The sequence below is a fragment of the Saccostrea cucullata genome, unplaced genomic scaffold (genome assembly GCF_032062105.1).
Source record: "Saccostrea cucullata isolate Sc308-1 unplaced genomic scaffold, CSIRO_AGI_Scuc_v1 ctg592, whole genome shotgun sequence".
In the NCBI taxonomy this organism is placed as follows: Eukaryota; Metazoa; Mollusca; class Bivalvia; order Ostreida; family Ostreidae; genus Saccostrea; species Saccostrea cuccullata.
The window spans coordinates 4,904-24,487 of record NW_026922940.1 but is presented as its reverse complement, the minus strand read 5'-3'; the positions used below and the strand labels follow the sequence as shown (position 1 = coordinate 24,487).

General features: G+C 33.7%; 1 protein-coding gene across 1 annotated transcript in view; it reads right to left on the bottom strand.

Annotated features, from left to right (window-relative positions):
- The window catches only part of LOC134262838 (protein mono-ADP-ribosyltransferase PARP14-like), a 68,491-nt gene extending 49,284 nt beyond the window's left edge, over positions 1–19,207 (bottom strand). The window contains exons 1-5 of the mRNA XM_062745168.1: positions 19,142–19,207; positions 18,772–18,885; positions 9,391–9,507; positions 9,071–9,124; positions 8,716–8,778 (exon numbers count right to left, since the gene is read on the bottom strand). Coding sequence (XP_062601152.1) covers positions 8,716–8,778; positions 9,071–9,124; positions 9,391–9,487 — 214 coding nt within the window. The 5' untranslated portion in view covers positions 9,488–9,507; positions 18,772–18,885; positions 19,142–19,207. The remainder of the gene's footprint in view (positions 1–8,715; positions 8,779–9,070; positions 9,125–9,390; positions 9,508–18,771; positions 18,886–19,141) is intronic.
- Positions 19,208–19,584: the final 377 nt, after the last annotated feature.

The following is a 19,584-nucleotide window of genomic DNA, read 5'->3' as shown; positions in this document are numbered from 1 at the left end:
AATTAATGACAACAGGAATCGTAAATTTTGTACAAAGACTGTGGAGAGAAAAATCAGACAGTTGGGTTATGTACGGAGAGTTTCAAAGAAGAAGGTACAAGTTCGTGAAGTAAACAAGAAAGAACGTGTTAAGTGGTGTAAGGATAGAAAAAATTGGACAGTTCAGCAAGAATGGTGTAAATGGATATTTAGCGATGAAAGTCAAATCGTTGTTGGGGACAACAAGAAGGTGTATGTGTGGAGAAAAGCGGACGAGAAGTATAACCCGCAGCTCGTGTGCCCTGCTCCGCGGCGAAGACTTAGTGTCATGATATGGGGATGTATATGTTATCAAGGTGTGGGCACATTAACTGATGTACAAGGTAATATAAATGCTCAAAAATACTTAGAAATTATTGAAAACAATATCTGGCCAGTTATTTCGAGGCATTTCCCAAACAGCGATTACGTTTTCATGGACGACAATGCCCCTGTTCATCGGGCGAAAATTGTTAAAGATTACATGGTAAATAACAATGTTAATACATCAAAATGGCCAGCACAATCACCAGATTTGAACATAATTGAGAATATTTGGTTACGTATGAAAAGAGCATTAGAATCCCGTATTCATGTCATATATATACACTCGCAACAAGATCTGATGACTGAAATTCGGACCGTGTGGGAAAACATTCCGATAAACTATATTCAAGACCTTTGTAGCTCCATTCCAGGACGGGTAAGGGAAGTTATCAAAATGAAAGGAAATCTGACCAAATACTGAGGTAAGATTTTAATTCTATCGACCACAAACAGTAAAGAAACTTCGTAAAGCGGACGTGCGTTTTTGGCGGCCATTTTTAAAGTGGCGAATAATTATGTCCCTTGACTGTACATCAAAGCTTCTATCAATTTGTATGGTTATTGTATATCTGAGCCATGTCAACACAAGACATCAGTACCAGATCAACTAGTGGTAAGTCAACAAATGCCAATAGATCAAAATCGGTAAACACGAGTTTGAGCGAACATGAGAAACAATCCAACCATGACGAAACGTTAAGAATTATGATACTGGCGGATATTAAGTCCCTCAAAGAAAGTGTTGAAAAAACAGTTAAGACAGAGGATATTAAGGATATTGTTGGTCCAGTTGTAACAGAAATTCTGTCTGATCACAAAAAAGAAATTGAAGAACTCATTTAGGGGGAAAATAAAGTCTGTATTGGTGTAATAGACTCGCAGAAGTCCGAAATCGAGGAATTAAAAGACAAAATGCGGGTCATTTCTACAGAAAATGATGAATTGAAAAAGCTAGCCAGGACAGCAATGAGCAAGGCAAATTGGAATGAATAATATTCAAGGAAAAACAATGTGAAAATCCATGGAGTAAAAGAATTGCCTGAGGAAAATGTTACACAACTTGCACAACATATCATCCGTGAAATAACGGATAACGATATTATGGCAATACATAGAATTCCTGACAGAAAAGGGTATAATCATTGACCGATAATAATGAAACTAAGGAACAATTCCTCCAAAGCAAGAGTTATGAAACACCGTTCAACTGTGAAGAAAAATACTGGAAACGAAATCAGGCTTAGTGACGATGTGACATTACTCAACGGTAAGCTGATTAATGAACTGCTGGAAAACGAACAAGTCAAAGCAGCCTGGTATTTTAATGGCCAGGTTTATGGACAAATCGGCGATGAAAGGGTCATGTTCGATATTTTTGACGATATTGAAGTGAAAGTTGCCAACCCGATTTAACGTCTCCGTTCTGGAAATCGTTTTTCCGATCATACATGTATATATAATGCGTTGTTTTGGAATTTATAGCTCAATATACAACTTCCGGTTTACACTCGGACATGCTCGACAGATGGTAAATAAGTGGATTAAAGATCATTTGGACACTTGCCTGTAGTTAGAAAAAGCGAGAACTCGTTGTCATTACACTATATTGTTTTTTATGCTTTGTTTCTTTCACTTTTCCCTCTGTACTATCTTATACTTCTTCGCTATCCCTCTTTTCTCTCTATATGCATGCATTCATGAAATTACCTATTTCAGTCACCTTCCAGCAGGTCTCAAAACTTCCGTCTGTAAATTTTGATGGGGATTAAATTTTTATCTGTCAATTGTCAGGGTTTAGGCGATATCACTAAACGCAAAGATGTTTTTAACTACTTACGGAGTCTGGATTATAACAGGCACGTAGCATCGTTTTTGAAAGTGGGGCCGGGGGCCAACCAGAGAATTTTTTTTTTACTTACCTGAAAAATTTGACAAGCAAAAAAAAAATAAAAAAAAAAGCGCAAAAGTTAAATGTCGCCCAAAGTCGAAAATCCTATTTCGTTGGGGGGGGGGGGGGGGGGGGGGGGTTCATAGACAAATTACTTTCACTTCCAAATTTTTTCCTACAATTCCTTGATAACACTCTACTGTGGTAAAAAGTGGGGGTGGGGTTGCAACCTTCCTCTAATTGAACATTTCCAATAGTAAAGGTAATGTTGGCCAAAAAAGTGGGGGGGGGGCAGGCCCCCGTGCCCCCCCCCTTCCCTGTATAATATTTATTGTCTTCAAGATACCCGTTTCACAAATAATGTAGAAAATGAGGTTAGAAATATGTGGGGATACCAATGATACTTTAGCTCCTATACTTCAAACTCAAGAGGAGTAGCAATACTTTTCAATAATGATTTTGATTTTTAAGTATGTCTCAAAAAGGGTGATAAAGATGGAAATTATCACATTTTGAAATTATGCATAGAAGGTCATGAAGTTATTTTATGCACAGTATATGGTCCAAATACTGATACACCAAATTTTTATGAAAATATTCAAGAGTCAATTGAAGAAATGAACTGTAATAATGTCATATGGTGTGGATACTTTAATTTAGTGTTAAATCCACAGGTAGACAGCTATAATTATAAATCAATTAATAATCCGAAGGCTAGAGAAAAAGTATTAGAAATCATGGAAGGAATTGGTTATGTAGATCCTTTTAGAAAGCTTATGAAACACTTCAAAGGTACACATGGAGAAAAAAAATCCTTTCAAACAAAGTAGGTTAGAGTTTTTTATAATATCTGAGTCATTGCTAATTTGTCTTTAATGCATGTACAGTTGAACCAAGTTACAGGTCTGATCACTCTATGATATCTATGGTTTTAACTTTTAATGATTTTAAAAAGGGAAGGGGTCTTTGGAAATTTAACAACTCCCTACTTAGTGATAAGCAATACTTAGATTGTATCAGAGATGTTATCTCAAAGGTGAAAAAGCAATATGCACTTCCTGCCTATGATTATGATAATCTTGATACTATTCTAGATGAAAACATCTATTTTACCATTGACGACCAATTATTTCTAGAAACTCTACTTATGGAAATAAGAGGGAAAAGCATATCATACTCTGAATATCTAAAAAAGAAACAAGTTAATGAAGAGAAAGCGTTACTTGAAGAAATAAAGACATTATAGAAGATAATTTCTGAATACAACGAAACGAAAAAAAAGCAAAATTTAGAAAAACTTAGAAAACACAAACTTCAAGGAACATACGTTAGAAGTAGAGCAAAATAGGTGGAAGAGGGGGAAAACCATCTCATTATTTTTTATGGTCTAGAATCAAGAAATTCTACTAGTAAAATAATTCCCAAACTTGTTAAGGTAGGATTCTTCTCATATTTCTAATATTTAGAAATTAATGAAATTTTCACAGAATCAAGAAGACAATATCAGTAAGTGACAGTATCAGTGAAATTAAATTTGACCGTTTTATATTAGAGGTAAGGTCAGGTCAAGGTCATTATCTTTTTCCTTGTCATTAAGAATAAAAAAAATATTGTTGCCAATCATGTGATACCTACTTCTATTTCAAGAGTATAATGATTGTTCTTTTTGCATAAAAACATATTATTATATCAGGTCTATAGCATGATATTACCAATTTTACTTAACTGGATATTGTCTAATCCGAATTTTCTCTGTTTTTCTTAATTCTTTTAGGATATATTAGTTATTTTCATATGCTTCCTATATTTAACTTTTTCTTATTTTCACATATGATAAAGTAGTCTTATAAATGTACAAAATGATACAAAAACAAAAAGTTTTGATCGTTTACTAAGAGAGAAAAAAAAAACTTTTTATGGATTTTTGGCTCAAATCTGCACTTTGATAGGAAACGTTTAAAAGCTAACAAAGTTCTAGTTTGTTCGAAAAATCATACTTGTTTGATATATTTTGAAAGTTCAGTCCCTCGTTATTAATATAACTTACATTTGATTGTCTAAAAATGATGGCTAAATTCATTGCTTTATTATAATTTTGAGAGGCAGAATAGAAAATATTTTCATACGCCACCATTCCGCCAAAAATATAGTCCCTGCTAGTTTTCAAATACAGTTTACCATTTCTATTTAAAGTTGTACATTTCTGATGAGGAAAGAAAAATACAGTCTTTTAAATTCCTTACACCTAAATATATAAGACATATAAGCAAATATACTTTTAATGTTTCATCTAGTCAGAAACCAGAGAAGAATCCTACCTTAGAGACAATGGAGAGATAACTCAAAACCAATTTGAAATTTTGGATGAAACAAAGCAATTTTATGAAAATTTATACTCAACACCTAACAAAGAGTTTAAAAATATATGACTTAAATTCTGAATTAAATTTCAAAACTATACCAAAGCTTTTATTTGATGAATGTGCATCTTTGGAGGGTAAAATTACATTACAGGAGGCTTTTAATACACTTAGCAAAATGAAAGCAAATAAATCACCTGGTTTGGATGGGTTTTCAGCAGAGTTTTTTAAGGTATTTTGGCGATTTCTCGGAGTTTTTGTTATTAGGTCAATTACAGTAAAACTCGGTTATAACGAAGTCACTGGGACCTTTGAAATTACTTCGCCATATCCGTAATTCGTTATAACTGTATAAGAAAGTCATTAAATTTATATAGCTGGTGCTCAAGATGACTTCGCTATAACCGTAAGTTCACAATATCCGTGTTCGTACTAAACGAGTTTTGCTGTAATTATGCTTACGAAATTGATAGTCTTTCAGTCACACAGAGACATGGAATCATTACACTTTTGCCTAAAGAGAAAAACCAAGACAATATCTGAAAAACTTGCTCCTGGGTATTGAATAAACCGTCTAAGTACATAGTTACATGTAAGATGAGCAAGAGTGCCTCAACCAAAATTGTGAATTTTATTGCCCCAGGGTCAGGGGTTCTGGTGTTAGGGCGGGGCTCTATTGATTATATAGTGAAAATACATGAATTCTTTGAAAATCTTCTTCTCTGACCCTGGGTATTAAATAAACTTACTAAGTGCATAGTTATGATGAGCAAGAGTGCTTCTACCAAAATTGTGAATTTTATGGCCCCAGGGTCAGGGGTTCTGGTGTTAGGGCGGGGCTCTATTGATTATATAGTGAAAATACCTGAATTCTTTGAAAATCTTCTCTGCTCCTAGGTATTAAATAAACTTACTAAGTGCATAGTTATGATGAGCAAGAGTGCCTCTACCAAAATTGTGAATTTTATAGCCCCAGGGCTAGGGGTTCTGCTGTTAGGGCGGGGCTCTATAGATTATATAGTGATAATACCTGAATTCTTTGAAAATCTTCTTCTCTGCTCCTAGGAAATAAATAAACTACTGTGGTTTCATCAATATTCGTTGAGCACCAATTTTCGTGGATTTCGTTGTTGAGCAGATCCACGAATTCAAATGTTCATCAAATTACGAAATATGACATTCACTTGTATAGAAAATGCTTTTGTCCACGAAATTACGTATCCTCGAAACTGTCTGTTTTACAAAATCCACGAAAATTGATGCCAACGAAAATTGATGAAACCACAGTAACTAAGTGCATAGTTATGATATGCAAGAGTGCTTCTACCAAAATAATGAATTTTATGGCCCCAGGGTCAGGGGTTCTGGTGTAAGGGTGGGACTGTATTGATTATATAGTGAAATACATGATTTCTTTGAAAATCTTCTCCTCTGCTCCTAAGAAATAAATAAACTAATTAAGTATACAATGATGAGCAAGAATGCCTCTTCCATAATTGTGAATTTTATAGCCCCAGGGTCAGGGGTTCTGGTGTTAGGGCGGGGCTCTATTGATTATATAGTGAAATTACATTAAATCTTTGAAAATGTTCTTCTCTTCTCCAGGGTATTAAGCAGATGAACTACCAATATAGTTATGATGGACAAGGGCCCATATCTTCCACAATTTTGAATTTCAAGGCCCCAGGGTCAGGGGTACCATAGGGGGGGGTTGTACTTATATACTGAAAATGAATGAATGGTTTTAAATCTGCTCCTTGGTATTAATCAAATATAAAGACCGAAGGATCAGGGGTTCATGTATGGTAGGGGCACTACTGATTATTGCTGAATATTACTGATTAGTTGAAATGCATTTAGTGTTCCCTTACCCTGCGTATGGGTATTAAGTAAACAAACTTAGCAACTGCTAAGTTTATTGTTATGATGATCAATTCAATGGTGCCTCTTTCAAGATTGTGAATGCCATAGCATCTGTCTTAAAACATAAATCAAATTCAATCAATGGAAAGTTGTTGCATAATGCTTAGGTGACCTATAAGGCCCACGGGCCTCTTGTTTCAGATATATCGGGACTAAGAGTTAATATTTCGAAAACAAATACAGTATATATTGGATCAAAAAATATAGTCAAGATATCCTTTCTAGAGATTTTAATCTGAAATGGGGGACTGATAGATTCACTTTACTTGGAATTAATTTTGATGTAGAACTTCAAAATATGTCTAAACTGAATTATCAGCCAAAGTTAAGCAGAATAAAATCAATCTTGCATCAGAGGGAGAAAAGACACTTTAATCCAGTAGGAAAAATCACTGTTATCAAAACTTTGGTTCTGCCTTTATTAAATCATATTTTTATGGCAATTCCAAACCCAGATGACAATTTTTATAAAATGTTAGATAACGTATTCTTTTCCTTCCTATGGAACCACTCTCAACATAGAATAAAAAAGGATGTAATTGTTAAAACATATGAAGATGGGGGATTAAAGATGATAAATGTAAAGGCTTTTACATCTTCCTTAAAATTATTTTGGATGCGAAAACTCCTACTGTCAAATAGAGATCTACATGATTTTATACCAATGTTAGATATAAATAAAGTTACAACATGTGGAATTGAATATATTAAAAATATTTAATAAATCACTAAAAAACAAATTTTGGGCTGATGTATTTGACTCATGGATTGAGCTACATCACAAACAAAACCCAACTGCAGTTACAGCAAATGCTTCACTTTTTTATAATCCCAACATCCTTGTTTGGGGAAAGTATTTTTCAATAAATCCATGTTTGATGCTAATATCCGACACCTTAATGATATTATAAATGAAGAAGGTGTTTTCTTGACTTATGAATCAGTTCGTGATATATATCAACAAGTGAAAATTAATTTTCTAGAATACATGAGTGTTATAAGTGCTCTTAAAGCATGGATGAAAAAAGCGATTTTTGATGGAAATGTAACTAAATTACATTATGTCAAATATAAATACCCTTTTAGAATGCAAAAAATCAAAGCAATTTTATAATCTTCTCAACCAAAATAGCACAGAACCTACTAGTAAAAAAAGTGGAATGAAATATTTGAACTAAACGACAAAGAATGGAAAATGATTTTTAAATTGCCTTTTAAAGTTACAAACAATTGCAAACTGCAATGGTTCCAGTATCGAATTTTGAACAAAATTTTGGCCTCAAACTCATATCTATTTAAAATCAAAATCACAGACAACAAAAATTGTACTTTCTGTCAAGTGGAAGAAGAAACAATCGAACATTTGCTTTGGGAGTGTGATGTAAAAGATTTTTAAAGAGAATTTGAAAATTACCTTGAAAATAGAACAAATCTTCAGATATCAGTAACAAAAAATAATTTCATTTTTGGATTCTTAGATAAAAGAAAAAAAACCCAAAATAATCTCGTTCTTTGGCTTAAATATTATATCTACACAATGAGGTGCACAGGGAAGACACTTAATGTACCTGCTGCGATATCGCTTATGAATTCATTTTATGAAACTCAAAAATATATTGCATACAAAAATGGTGAAAAGGATATGTTTGATACCTGCTGGAACTACTGGAAGCTTTTATTTCAATGAATTTTTAGACTGAAATAAATATAGTGAATGCATGCACTTCTCTCTTTTCTCCCCCCCCCCCCTCAGCTTTCTCTCCTCTCTTCTCCCCCCTCCTCCCTCTCCCTTTTTCCCTTTCTTTCTAAAATGAAAAAAATACATCTTCTGTATTTGTTATTAATCATGTTTTTGTGTTAAATAACAGAATGTGTAAAACAAAAATAAAGAATTAAAAAAATAATAATAAATATAAACAATAAAATATCTTTCTTTCTTTGTTATTACTGGAATTAATGGTCGCAGCTATCGCAAAAAAAAATTACGCTTACGCGGGTTATGTATTTTTTCTGCAACAGCTGTTTCAGTTAATTCCAGTAATAACAAACAAAGAAAGCATTTCATTTTTTAAATAATTCAACAACCTGCATAAAAATAACAAATTGATTTTTGAGTTCACATGAAATCATCAAAAAATTTAAATTAGTTTCAGGTTTATTGTTTTTTTAGTTACTTAAGTGTTATTGCCTCAGACTTACATTTCATTCCTTCGCTTTGGAATTTTTCTGATGGAAACACCGCCACTTGAGCCAAAGTATTCTCTTAATGTAGAGAGATATTATTACTTTGTATTTAGTTTCAAGAGTAATAGTTTATGCATTTACATAAAAAGAATCCAATCATTGACAGTAGACAGTGAAATAAATAAAGTATATAAGAAAAATGTGACAATCAAATAAAATAAAAATGCTACAATAAGATAAAATGAATAAAAATGCATTTTGAATAAAAAATATTGACTTGATGAGCATGTTTCAAGTTGTATTGATTTTGTTACAATAATTTAAATTTCTTCAACATAGCATGTACTTTTAGCTATTCGCACAGACTTACCATTCAATCTCCTGTTGTCTGAAGGAAGTACAGCCACTTGTGCCATTGTAGTCTCTAACATACCGACATTAATTAATTATAATTAAAGTCAATGCATGATCGTGAAAAGCAATAAAATATCCATTGATAATTATACTTTAATGCTACGGTAGTATTTATAATGAAATGACACTAGGTATGATATGTGCCAAAACCAATTGCACGTAGGCCTATAGCTTATTGTTTGTTTTTTTTTTAACATTTGAATTAATTTAAATGGAACAATGTTTGGAACATTTTCAATCATTGAATTCCATTTGATTGATTGGAATTTTACTCACCTTGCGGAGAAGTTAGAGCTGGAATGACAAAAGTAGGGACGTAAATGTCTTGGCTTTCTATTTCTTCTGGCTTGTCTTCCACTTTCTCTTTTTCCATTTTAAGATAAATGTTATTTTCTTTAAAAAAAAAATTATTTCTGACTGCTTTATAAACAAACAATTAGAGCAAATTAAGATTAATAATTTTTTTTTCAAAAATGTGAATAGAAAGCAAAACCCAATTTTTACTAGTGCGAGTTGTACAACTTTTATAAACGATCCGTATCAAAACTCTTTTGAACTGAAAACTTAAAATCAAATAATTTAAACTTTACAAGCATGACAATATACAGTTAAAGTATATCATTGAGGGAGTAAGCAAGATTCTAGTTTCCTAAGACCAGGACTATTTCCCGAGGCACAGCTTGCTTACTCCTTCAATGATATGCTTTTTAACTGTTTTATTATACCGATACAAATAGAGGATTACGAATGGCGGGGAATTAGCTTCAAGAATAACACACGAGGAATTAGTCCATTAACATATAAGACCGATACAAAAGTAAAATCTAGAGGATTACGGATAAAGGGAATTAGCTTCCGAAGCAGGGATCAGCTCATTTAACTTACACACGGGAATTAGTCCATTCACTGAGAATTCTAGGGGATTATTCACATTTTACTGCGTTACTGTTATGTAGGAAAAAAATCAGTAGAGATATGATGATAAACTTTAGATACCGTATGTCCCACCGAACTGAACCATAGGCTGTTAGATTGTTCCTATGCCTGAGAAAGTACATTTAAACTATTCGTAGACACCCCCCATCTAACACAAGTTATATGGAAGTTTGTCTAGAAGAAAGTTGTTTTAGAGAGATCTTATCCCAGATAGCAGGATGTTATTGGACCTTTGTTGGGCCAACAATGCTCCTTATGCATTCAACATTGGGCCATCGGTAATTTGCTCATCGGCCCTTAATCCAACAAACTTTTTGGTTTATTGTTGGGCCAATGTAACAGTTCATATTGGGCCCATGTTGGGCCAATGTATTCTTTCAATATTGGACAAACGTCATTTTTGTACAGTTGTGCCATTGTAAGCAATTAATGTTGGGCCAGCGGTAATTTGCTCATCGACCCTTAATCAAACCAACTTGTTGGCTTATTGTTGGGCCAATGTAACAGTTAATATTGCACCACTGTTGGGCTAATGTATTTTTTCAATGTTGGGCAAACGTCATTTTTGTACAGTTGGGCCATTGTAAGCAATTAATGTAGGGCCAGCGGTAATTTGCTCATCGGTCCTTAATCAGACCAACTTGTTGGCATATTGTTGGACCAACGAACGGATATTATTGAGCCATTGTTGGGCCACTTATTCTTTCAATTTTAGGCAAACACCGTTTTGGCCAACGTTGGTTTGTAGCTTATTGGCTCTCCATCAGGACAACTCAATTTTCTTCACTGGTTGGCCATTTGTCCTCCAAATTGAATAACAAACTATATATAATAAGGTTATAGTAGTTTTGTAGTACAGTTTAATGGTAAAAGCCCTTTAATACTATATTTGCTAGATTAATAGTTCAATACATATTCACAATATCTCATAGAATTACCATCAACAAGTATTGCCTTGTATGTAGCTCTACATTAATTAAAATAATGAGGAAAAAGAAATCAGAATATAAAATAGTATTATAAAATACTAATATTTTATTACTCAGTGCATGAAGAAAACATTGATAAGGAACAGAAAGTTGATGCTCACTTGAAGCGAAACATGTAGGGTTACATGACTGTATACCCCCTCTGTGATGTAACTTTATGCATAAGTTCAGTAAATTGCAGATATCAATAAGCACGTCTAAAAAATAAACAAAGCCATCCTGTTCTCAAAACAATACTTAAATGAATCCCGCAATTTTGTTTACTTGCACAAAAAAATGTTTCTGGCATTTTCATCGTGTTTGTTACCGACAAACAGACACAGAGAAGGAGAGAACTACAGGTATGTCACAGTATATAACAGAAAAAAAGTTAGGTACTGCCTCGTTTAATCTGATCCCTCTCCTAAGTCTCCTCTTCTCTCTCCAGAGTCTCCTCATTCCCTTCTTTTCTTCTCTGCCCGTTTCTGCCTCCCTTATCCCTGTCCTTGGCATACCTTAGCCATTCTTTGATTGTGTTCTCAATGTCTTTTTAGAATCTCCAGCAGCACTAAAATTGTAATATTTAGTACTTAATACATTTGTTACTTTTCTCAGTAAAGAGTTAACATACGATTAAATTTACAAGTATTTCACAATAATTTTAAGCTGTCAATTGAGGAATAACCGTCTTTTTTGTTTCATGGTGTGATTAAGCGATTAGCTTGCATAAAAGGCATTTATGCATAAAATTTCTACGCTTGATCATCATCATCACACTGATTCAATGTTGCCCCATATGAATCATTATTCAAAGTAAAACACATGTTTAGAAAATTTGTCGGTTCAATGGATACACTTAACACATTTTAAATGAAAGAACCCAATTTATGTTTAAGTGCTGAATATATTTTGTTTTAACTTCAACATGTTCAACATTTTCAACATGTTTGATCATGTGCTCGACTTTAAGTGTATATAATTAAAATGAGTGGTAAACCTATTCTACTAAACATAAATTTCTATCTAAATAAGGGGCAGATTTTGTATTGGTTTAGCTGTATCAAAACACATTTGTTATTTTATATTTTCATTTATTTTTCTTGTATAGAAACAATAAATTTAATCACTGATAATTTATTTTGTTTTGATAAATTTTAAGAATTTTAACAGGCCTTGTAAATTTAATTTAGCTAACTTGTATTTTCAAGAAGGATTGGTGGTAGATTTATTTCTGATTTTAGAGACTATCGGATTTGTTAATATACAGATTTGTAACAATTAAATGTTTATACACATTGGCCCAATGTTGGTCCAATATATCTGGCCAACATTGGGCCAATGAGCAAAATGACACTAGGCCAACGTCATTTGCCAACATCGGCCAAATGTTCTTGCTGACGTTGGGCTAAGATTGGCCCAATGTCGCATTCAATTGGACAATGTTGTCGCAACGTTGGGCTAATATCTGTAGCAATAACACTCTACATTGGGCAAACGTTGGCACAACATATCGGGCCAACATTGAGCCGATAAGCAACTTACATTGGGCCAACGTCATTTGCCAACATTGGCCCAATGGGACCGATAACACTGGCCCAACGTTGGCCCAATGTTGCTATCTGGGACAGTGTTGACTCAACGGCACTTGGCCTCTGCACTGATTTACACAGATTTGTACACGATATCGTTTAAACTATAAACGTTTAAATTAAGCTGTTTCGAAGCAAACATATTATAAATACTTACAAAGTGGATGCAGATATGCAAGGCATCAGTCTCATGACGCTCGTGTCAGCTTAAAAATGGCGTGGAAAGTACAAGTAGCCCGGATGTTGTCTACCCAAGATGCTCAGCCAGATTCATGGTATATTGGGCCAACTTGGGGCCAATGTCAATCCCCCAACAATATTTTCTCTCACGATATTAGTTTTATGATACAACGCCAACAGTTAGCCCAACATTGGCCGCATTATACATAACCAACTATCAATATTCCTTGTAGGACCATTGTTAGCCCAATAAAGGTAACCCAACAGCGATAATACAAGCATAGTATAAGATTGGAACAACGACGTTCTGCTATCTGGGATTCACATCTTTTTCCTGAAAACTTTTAACTAACATTTATTCATTTTTCCCTACATTCTCATGAATATAACGTTCGTGAAAAAAAATCATAATTTTAAGCGTTTTATTACAAATAAATAAACATGCACACAATTCAAAAAATAGAATAAAACACTCTTTGGCCCTGTGATCACTTAAATTCAAAGTTAAAATGTTGAAAATATCATATCTAAACAAAAGCAATCATCCAATGGAAAGCATGGACATAGAATATCCTCTTAAATATTTCAGAATATGCATCTAAATTAATATTTGGAACCAACGTTGCCCCAACGTAAAGCTCAGCAGCTAATTATAAAATTGACACCATCATTTAGTTGGCAATATAATAATTGGACCAACGTTGGCCCAATATAAATATCCCATCTTTGAAACACCTAACAAAATAACATTCTTGCTAACATCGGGCCAACGTTGGGCAAACATTCAATTACCAACTTGATAAGACACTTTCTTTACGGGTGTATTACAATCATTGGGCCAACGTTGGGCCAACATACAACTACCAACTTGATAAGACACTTTCTTTAAGGGTGTATTACAATCATTGGGCCAACGTTGGGCCACCATACTACTACCAACTTGATAAGACACTTTCTGTAAGGGTGTACTACAAACATTGGGCCAACCTTGGGCCAACATACAACTACTAATTTGATTTGACACATTCTTTTCGGGTGTACTACAAATATCGGGACAACATCGGGCCAAAATACAACTACCAATTTGAAAAGACACTTTCTTTAAGGTTGTATTATATACATTGGGCCAACATTGGGCCAACGTTAGCATCCTTCCTTCCTTGGAAATTAAAGTGAATGGAAATTGCTTATGTTGGACCAACGTTGGGCCAACATAGGAATTCTGTCATGGTCGAGAAGGTTGACATGGTAGCACTGGTCCAACATTGGCCCAACGTAGTTCCCCCAACGCCAACCATACAACCTTTTACCAGTGTTGACCCTACATAGTCATGCTATCTGGGATTGGTGTAAAATAAAATTAATTCTTCTCTGATATCAGAAAGAACAACGATGTCCTTTAAAACCAAGACCTTATAGTATGCCAGGTTTACGATTTTACAGAATCCTAGGTTCACAACTGAAAATAGTTCCTGAACCTCTTCAATATGGGCATTTTTTGCAGGACATGGACTAATCTTTTTTATGAGATGATAAAATATATGTACATTTATTTCAGTTTAGCGGAATCAGCTGAATGAAGAGTTTTGATGAGGCTTTCTAACAACTGCAGGAACCGATTCCAATATTTTGAATTTACTTAAACGATGGAAATGAAATCGAAATAACTGCAATAATTATTAATACGAGAGTCATTCAAAAATACGTAGACAATGTTCCACATTGTCATAATAATATTACATGATATTCGTTCAAATATAAAAAGGGGGATCCTCAACCTGTCACATGTATTTAAACATCCTTGATAATCTACTTCACATCCTTGTAAATCATAATCAAGTTTCATTTCTCGTTTCAAATATTTCATTTAATAAAGACGTCAATGAAATTTAACAAAAACAGTCAGTGCATCTATGAGTACAAATCCTAGCTGTAGTGTAGATAACGCCCATTAGGCATAATAATTATAATAAATTTTCTATATTTGGCATGATAGAATACAGTGCATTGCAGTGTAAGTGCAGTAGAGAAACTAGGGCTAATTGTAACGGAAACCGTAACAGATGTTCCCCAAACGCTCCCCCACTCCCTTTCGGTGCCTTATTCCCTGTAAGCCTCATTAAAAAGATGAACTCTATGCCTTTTAGACTATAACAGTGTTTTGCCAGAAGTATACCAAGTATATTCAAATTTATGCATTGCACGCGTGCGCATTTGAATGCATGTGCGTAATGACCATGTCATCTTGTTTGCACTATTTATATATTTTAATTTACAGGATATTACCGCATTTAATCCAAAAGTATTTTAAAATGCGTTTAATCAAGTGTATTTGTAATTTTACTCATTTCACGTGCACGCACGTGCATACATGTGCATGCTGACCATACTTTTTTGTAGGAATCCCTTATGTTTATCTATGTTCTAAATCCTATCTTGTTTGGTTAAAAAACAAGGGAGTTATAGCCATTTCAAGTTTCAGCCAATCAGATTGCAGCACACATGCATGCACGTGATTTGATGAATGTTTTACTATATCGTATTGTAGGATATCCTAATGAATGACCATGTTTTAAATCTCAAAACATTTCGTTGAAAAACAAAGGAGTTATAACAATTTCAAGTTTCAGCCAATCAAATTGCAGCACACGTGCATGCGCATAATTTCTTTTTAATTTTTTTGCATATCATGTTGCAGGATATCCTAAGGTATGACTATGTTTTAAAAGTTTACAAAAGTTCCAAGTATGTAATTGTTTAGAACATTATTCTGACCATCTTTTGTTCAATATTGCTTATCAAATTATTCCCCCTTTTTGAGATATGAAGCGTCAAAGATTAAAATGCTGGACCCTTGTGACCCCTACATGTAATTACGTAACATATGATCAAAATTTTATCATATATTATTGCAAATTGTTAAGATGAATACCTTGCGTCAGTAATGTATAAAAATATTGATTATCAGAGAGTAATAGATAAAAGACTTTTGGCCCCTCTGAGCCCCTAATTTGAGAAGTCAGCCCCATTTTCTTGATATCAAAGGAAAGGTCTTGTGATTTTCACATTTTTTCTTCAATATTTTTTTTCACAAATTATGAATAGGTATGAAGATATGAAACAAAATGTGTCAAATTGTGTGAGATATTTTTGAGCCATTTCTTAAACCCAGGCGAGCTTTGGTGCCTTTTGCACTGGATAGAAATAGTCTCAGAATGGCACTTCTACACTTCATCCTCTATCTACACTGAATATCTCTAGTCGTTTAGGAGGAGTTACCAGTTCTCACGACCGGAAGTGACGATCTCAGTATAAAAATTTTCCAATAAGGTTCAGATCAATATTTATTAGATTTGAAAAATTGGTAAAAATCCATCGAGCTGTTTCCGAGAACACGCGTGCACAAAATCGGTACGAATAATGATAAAAACTAGATACATGTACGATGTCATTGCGAGCAACGAGTGGGTCTTCCGTCCGATTCTTGATGAGATGAAATAAGATTTTGATTGAGATTTTCATTCTAAAATGAGAATTTTCTATAATATGTTAAAAGACATTGAACATTAAAGACGTAAAAAAAATCGGCTTTTGGCCCCTCACGGCCCCTATTTATAGGAATCAGTCCTTTTTCTTCATATCATCTTAAAGCTCTAAGGATTTTGATCACTTTTGTTCAACAACCATTCAGAGATTCTTTTTCGTTTTCGAGTTATTTCCATCAGAAATATTTAAGGGCCAACCCTTCAACTCCTTAATAGGGTGCATATTGTTCAGAACATTATTTTGAACATCTTTTTTTTCAATATTACTTATCAAAATATTCCAAACTTTTGAGATATAAAGCGTCAAAGATTGAGCATTTTGGCCCCTTATGGCCCCTAATTATGTAACATACGACATCAAATCATAATATACAGTTGTAGATTGTTGAGATAAACATTTTTGCTTCATTAGTGTATATCAAATATTGCTTGCTATAGAGGTATCGATTAAAGACTTTTGGCCCCTCTCGGCCCTTAATTTGAGTGTCAAGCCCTTTTTTCTGGATTTTACTTTAAACCTCTAATGATTTTGAACACTTTTTGTTTAAAAACTATTCAGAGATTCTGTTTCGTTTTCGAGTTATTTGCAAAAGAAATATTTAGGGGCCAGCCCTTCAACTCCTTCATGGGGACATTTAGCGAAAAATGAAAGGTTGCATATCGTTCAAAACATGATTTTGAACTTTTTTGTTCAATATTACTTATTAAAATATTTCCCACTTTTGATATATGAAGCGTCAAAGATTTAGCATTTTGGCCCAATATGGCCCCTAATCATGTACCATACGACATTAAAATCATGATACATAGTTGTAGATTGTTGAGATAAACATTTTTGCTTCAGTAATGTATATCAAAATATTGCTTGCTAAAGAGGTATCGATTAAAGACTTTTGGCCCCTCTCGGCCCCTAATTTGAGTGTCCAGCCCCTTTTTCTAGATTTTACCTTAAATCGTTAGTAATTTAACGGTTATATACAGTCAGTGATGTTGATGACGTATTATGTTCTGATGATCGTTATGATACTAACGTTCACTGCTCATATATATAACCTTCTATAGTGGTCACGTAATCAAAACAATCCACTGAATAATTGTCCTTTCTGGAGCCCCTCAGAACTACTTTACATACATATTGTTTCATACAAAGAAAACAATGTCGCTAAAAATTCCCTTTCTGCATGTAAGGAAGAATCTATAAATTCTATTTGATATACATAATAAAAATAAGTTCAACAAAAAATCTGTAATTAAGCGGACACACACAATCCACGGCGTAGTAATACCGGACAATAATGCGCACACATAAGTATTATGTTATACACTCAAGTTCAAAACATTTCGTCAAACAAAACATAATTAAATGAAAATACTGCAATAAAATAACATTTAAGTATCAATTATAAGCATTTGATGACACGGACAGTGTTATATTGATCTTATCAATTGTAAAACGATAATGTTTATGTCACATGACTATGTTTTTTTCGTAAGAAAGATCACAGGCGCCCAATTTACAACACTTATAATAATGCTGAAATAATTAAGTAAATTGCAGGCGTAATATGGTAGATAATGATGAAAAACTGACGTGTTATATCTTAATATCACTGTCCCTTACTGTCTGTTCATCAATATCTCGCTAGATCGTCTAGTAATACAAAAACAGCATTTGTTTACATAACAATGTCGAAGTGCAATGTGTATTGCATCAATAATTCATGTAAACGATAAGATAATGAAATAACATGAACAATAAAACATTTATAATAAATTACAATTTGATGCAACTTTACATAAAAAACACTCCACCATCAGCCTGTGATTAATATGCAAATAACAATACTTTCAATTTATAGATATATATAGCTACAGAACTGTTGAGTTGTGGTCTTCCACCTTGGTCTTTGACAATACCACTACAGATCCTATGATGCAAATATAATGCAATTCACGCCGCAAAATTTTCAGCGCACTTTTGGGGAGAATTTTTCTACTTTCCAGCATTGGTCGATGAACTACGTTTCACTTCCAATTATAGATAGGTTTTCTAACCAACCTGTATCTTTTAAGGCACCTCCTTACCCAAAATAGTCGTGTCTACAGACCAATAATTCGCTTGTTTTGAATTGTTGTTGGATAGAAGGAAATTTAAAACTGTCTGTGGAGAAGATGACTATAAAGGGATAGGAGGTGGATAAGATATACAGGTTGTTTTAAAAATTAAGGAGTTAAACGTATACTTCTTTGACAAAGCTGGAAAGTGGAGAAATTCTCCCCAAAAGTGCGCAGAAAATCTTGTGCCATACAGGATATGTATCCATATAGTTAAAGACTAAACTATAAAATCATAGCGCCACAGTTCGGCAACCAAGAAAAAATAATTATAAATCTAAATATCCTCCTACATTCTTAACAAAAATCATGTCCAATACATACATTATTTATCTTGGTTGCTTCAAAAGGCCACCCATGATATATATATATATCTTTTTTCTTTTTTCAAAATTTTTGTCTATTTTCGTTTCCAATTAAACACAGATGCTCGTTGACCTGCAAACATAGTAAGTATAAAACGTACGCTCATCTTGGACAGAGTCACAACTATGAAGGCTGTTACTCCGTTACAATATATAGCTTATTGCAACAGCTTAGTGAAAGTACGTAAAATTGTTTTACTAGGAAGCCTTTAAAAATGTTAACCAACAAACAGAAAATAAATTAAAAAAGCTTTAGAATAATTATCTCCGATCAAAGTAACACACCCTGGTTTCCTTATTTTTATAAAAAATATATAAGAATAGGTTACCTTTGGTTTCAGCATTTGCAGATCTTATGGAAAGATGGGGTGGGGGTTGTTGTACGACATTACCCCTTTGACTGTTTTACTGATAAGTTGTATAATGATTGGGTGATAAATATTGTTAGGTTACCTCTGGTCTCTCACATGATTTATCATATCATTTCATGATTGGCGACCTTATCGATAAAACACTCTAGCTATTTTATGGCCTTCTTATTGATGCAATAGAACAGGTGTTCCCCTTATATCCCCCTGAATAGAAGGTTGAGCATCTTCTGGCACACCTGCTGCAGGGATCTTTCTAAACTGTAAAAATTGTGTGGAGGGGGCTTTGACATTCCTTATAAATATACAATATGTGTACAATAAATTTAGTTCTGGGGATTTGGCAGTGCATCATCACACAGTTGCCTTATTGATAATATACTTTATGCGTTTAGCACGTTTGT